Source organism: Lactuca virosa, chromosome 6 (assembly GCF_052849685.1).
Source record: "Lactuca virosa cultivar CGN04683 chromosome 6, Lactuca_virosa_CGN04683_v6, whole genome shotgun sequence".
In the NCBI taxonomy this organism is placed as follows: domain Eukaryota; kingdom Viridiplantae; phylum Streptophyta; class Magnoliopsida; order Asterales; family Asteraceae; genus Lactuca; species Lactuca virosa.
The window spans coordinates 151,161,005-151,165,806 of NC_136431.1; the positions used below are offsets into that span (position 1 = coordinate 151,161,005).

At 38.8% G+C, this 4,802-nt stretch overlaps 1 protein-coding gene across 1 annotated transcript; it reads left to right on the top strand.

Moving 5' to 3' along the window:
• The first annotated feature begins 877 nt into the window (after positions 1-877).
• Positions 878-2,082, top strand: LOC145122004 (uncharacterized). The gene is made up of 2 exons (XM_079057683.1): positions 878-970; positions 1,729-2,082. The coding sequence occupies exons 1-2, from the start codon at positions 878-880 to the stop codon at positions 2,080-2,082; spliced, it is 447 nt and encodes a 148-aa protein (XP_078913809.1).
• The last annotated feature ends 2,720 nt before the right edge of the window (positions 2,083-4,802 follow it).

Genomic DNA, 4,802 nt, shown 5'->3' on the forward strand with positions numbered 1-4,802 from the left:
TTTGCTGGGCCAGGTTTAGTGTATTTTTTATTAGATACGTAGGTTGTAGGGTTATTAAAATGACAATTCATACGTCACAAAACAAAGACAACATCAGTAGGTGGGAAAACGTTTCTTCTTCTCCATATTCATCTTCAGCCTCCTGCCCTCCACTCTCCTCTAAACACAACGGTTGGAATCAAGTGAATCAACATTCAAGATCAAAACAAGGTACATGTTCGATTTTTTATGTTGTTAATAACTATTCTACTCTAATTCTGAATAGTGAATACAACAATTTTAATGATCTTTCAAGTTTCATCTACTTACTTCTTCTTTCTTCTTCTGATATTAATCAGTTACTCATAACTGACATCTGTTATGTTATGTTTTTATTGTTGTATCATATTGGATGATCTTAATGTTACTGGTTAGTCACGTAGTTAGTTCATAGTTGTTAAATCATTAAATGTCATCACATGATGTCTTGATCTGATTAGTTAAATCATTAAATGTTCCTTTGAACTTAGCTGTTATGTTGCTTACTTGCTTGCATGTTAGCATGTGTAGACTATAGAAAGAAGAAACATATAATACTAATATATAATGATATATAATGTTATTTTACAGAAGGGGTTCTACAAAGAGTGGATCAGATGACCCGGTTAAGAGATACGGGGTACAAGATCCAACTAATAAAAACAACTTTACATGAAATTTCTGTGGACAAGTGGTGAAGGGAGGTGTATTTTGCCTCAAACATCATATGGTTGGTGGTTATATGGACGTAAAGAAGTGTCCAAATTATCCGGGACATGTACAAGAAGAAGTAAAAGCATATTTGGAAGAGAAACAAAATTTAAAAGCTCAACAACAAATGGAACAAGCATGATTCCAGATGTATGAACCTGATGAATATGATGATGTTGATGAGAAAGATGTTGTTGAAATAGGCAGTAGTAGGAAAAAGCCCCCTCCAAAAAAAACCAAGGCAAAAAGGCCCTATGGACACATACTACACCCCTAATCCGCATGAAGTCGTCATAAGTAGGAAAGGAGGGAGACACCAAACAATCAATGAAGTATGTCGAAAGGATCGCAGGGATAAAGTTTGTCGTGAGATTGCGAGATGGTTTTACGATGCAGGTATAATTTATTGTTGATGCCTTGTTGACTTTATTTTATAACAATTTACATTTACTAACTGACATATACTTTATTGCTTCAACCTATCCTTACAATGTTGCGACATATGATAGCTTCAAAGTCATGGTTGAAGATATTGGACAGTTTGGCCCCGGGATGAAACCACCGAGCATGTATGAGTGACGAGTCCCTCCGCTTAGGAATGAAGTACAGGATGTGAAAATACAGATTCTTGAGCATGAACAAGAATGGGCAAAAAAAGCTTGTTCAATATTATCTAATGGATGGCGTGATTTAGTGGTGCAAAAGGATATCATAAACTTCATGGTAAACTCTCCGAAGGGTTCGGTGTTTGTGAAATCAGTCGACGTTTGGGATGTATCCAAGGATGCATATTTTTTATTTCATGTTCTGGATAAGATGGTGGAGGAAGTTGGAGTAAAAATGTTGTACAAGTTGTAACTGATAATGCTTCAGTATATGTAAAGGCAGGTAACAGTTGTAACTTGTATATGCATGTTATGATGTTAATATTATGTTGTGTTTGTTAATGTCTTATAATTTCTAAATTCTAATTTTCTATCTATAAACTTTGTGGGGAAGTTGTTGGAAGCTAAAAGAGAGCATCTTTATTGGACACCATGTGCTGCTGATTGCTTGGATTTGATGCTGCAGGACATTGGAAAAAAGTTTCCTAAGGTCAAAATTGCAATAAAGAACGCTATGTTAGCAATTGCCTATATATATAGTCATGTTCCTGTTGTGAACTTGATTAGAAAGTTCACCAAAGAAAGAAACGTGCGTAGGCCATCCGTAACTAGATTTTCCACATCTTTTATCACACTCTCCCAAGTCCACAGACAAAGACACAACCTAAAGAATATGGTGATTTCTGCAGAGTGGGAAAAGGCAAAGTGGTCCAGCAAAGATCAGATTGCAAAAAAAGTAAAAACCTAGTTTATGCAAGATTCATTTTGGAGGAATGTTTTCTATGCTCTCAAGTTAACCAGCCCCTTAGTCAAAGTTCTTAGGTTAGTTGATGGAGAAAAGTATCCAGCAATGGGCTATATTTATGAGGCTATGGATAGGGCTAAAGAAGCTATTCGTGATAGTTTTTCCAATGCGGATGACTACAAGACAACTTTTCAAATCATTGATCAAAGGTGGGAATGTCAACTGCATAAACCTCTACATGCAGCAGGACATTTTTTGAACCTGGGGATATTTTATAAGGATACTGTTGGGGTGGCTTGTGAAGAAATGGAACAAGGGTTATATAGTTGCATTTTAAGACTTGTTCTAGACCAGGAAGTTTAAGACAAGATTTCTGCAGAGTTAGATAAATACCAGAATGCAGAAGGACTATTCGGTCATCCTATGACTATTAGGCATAGGAAAACAAAAGCACCAGGTAACAAAATGATATTATAAGTTCTTACCTAAATTTTTTTCTGGTAATTTCTATTCTAATTTTCTTAGTTTGTTTTTAACTTTTCATTATTAGCTGATTGGTGGGCATCATATGGATCTTCGACGCCTAATCTTAAAAAGTTTGCCATACGGGTCCTTAATCTAACTTGTAGTGCTACAAGTTGTGAAAGAAACTGGAGTGTTTTTCAACACATAAGTTCTTTTGTATCTATTTAAAAAAAATAGTTTTCCTAATTCCTAAATGATAATATGTTTTTTTTTTCATATTTTAGTTATTTCATGATTTTTCGTACTTTAATTACTTTCATTATTGTAGCTTCATACGAAGAAACGAAATAGATTGGCACAGTCTAGATTAAATGAAATGGTGTTTGTCAAATTCAATCGTTCCTTAGACCATCGAGTTAAAGATAAGGAAAAGGATCCTATTCTTTTACAAGAGATTGATGAAAGTAACGAGTGGTTGATGGGAAGACCTGAAGAGGAGAATGATGATGATATAGTATTTGTTGGTGAAGATCTTACTTGGAGAGATGTGGCTCACGTATGAGGTGCTTATGAGCCTAGTTATCTAACTAGATCGAGAGTGCAAAATGATGGAGCTGGGCCATCGGGTATTGATAAGGGAAAAGCTCCAGAATCTAGTCAACGATCTGGATTTTGTTTGGTGGATGAAGAGGTGGAAGAGGATATCGGAAGTGATTGTGGAGGAGATGATGTTATCCAAGTTGACGATGATGATGACCGTTTCGTGTCTTTTTAGGTTTTATGATTCAGGATTAGGAATTTAGAACTTAAGTTATGCCTTTTTTTTTATCACCATGTCTGATGCTACTTTTAACTTTTGAAATTGACTTTTAACTTTTGAAATTGATACCTTATGCAATATGCAGGATATGGTTTTTATTAAGTATTTATATATAATTTCTATATTTTAAATTTTTTTTAATAACGGGCACTTCGTGTGCTCTAAGCGGGCGCTTTCGCTTAGCGCTTAGCGCTTTTACTCCCAAAGCCCAAAGCGCTTTGAGGCACTTTACGCTATTTAAAACCAAGCTACAGATATGTCGAGACGAGTTCGACAGGTTGCGTGTCAGTTACCTCCTAACTTGCCAACTCATCATTTCTTACAGTTCTCCGATGACCTTCGTAATCGGGGTAATTTTATATCTCGCCTTATTGCCCTTTTGTCCAAGAAGGTCAGCATTACAAAAGCTCTTTATAAGAGTATGGAAGATAACACTGGCTTGTCTACTCAGCTTGCACCATTCCTCACCCGATCACTTCGGGATGATAGCGGTCTCAAGTTTTTTATTTCTGCCACGCGTGGCGACGGGTTATCGGGATTCGGGAGGTGATCTGCTAGGAGCTCTGTTGGGAGTTATTTTCGACAGTCAGCTTTGAAAAGGAGTCGAGGCTCTGGGCTGATAGATCAGTGTTTTCTTTTTGCCTGGGAGTCATGTCCCGCTCCTGCAGCCTCATCGAGTTGGGGAGCATCTAGGGATTTACACTGCTGAGGAGACTCTGAGTGCTCATTTTTATGCATCTTTCGATAGTTGCGTTACTACTCCTCCGCAGGAGTATGAATTTATGCAGGTTTAGACTCATGCTCGGGGGACCTATGTCTCCCGGGTGGCCAAGGACAGCACCTTCTGTTCTCCTATCTATCAGTTTCTTCACCGACTGGTCGCATCCACCATTTGTCACAGACTGGAGTGTGACAAGGTTCCTTCTAGCGAGCTTTTCTATATGTGGTGCTTCACTCAGATGGAGGTTCATCTTCATATCCTTTTCGACCTTTCTCTTTTCCTATCTGGTATGGCTCTAGGTACCACATCCTCGACCAGGATTTGCAGGGGTCACTGGGTTACTAGGTTAGCCCTATCCTATGGGGTTGACACCAGTGTCCGGGATCTAAGTACTACCGCTCTCGGAAAGATGCGGGTTTTGACTAGGGAGGCGGGGTAGCCTTGGTGGATACCGGAGGATGACACCACCGAGCCGATTCGGAAAGTGGGGTCGGAGGTCGTTCATGAGCCTGCCTTTGTGAGGCTTTAGAGACCTAGACACGTCGAGCCTGATTTTCCGAAGCCTTCTCTTGATGACGTGATGCGGGTTCTTGCAACTGCACAAGAAGAGGGTCATTGGATTATGGCTTCGCTTGTCACGATGATGTGTCATCTGTGAATGGACCATCCACCATTTCCTAGTGTCGATCCCATTGTACCACCTCCTTCTCAGCCATG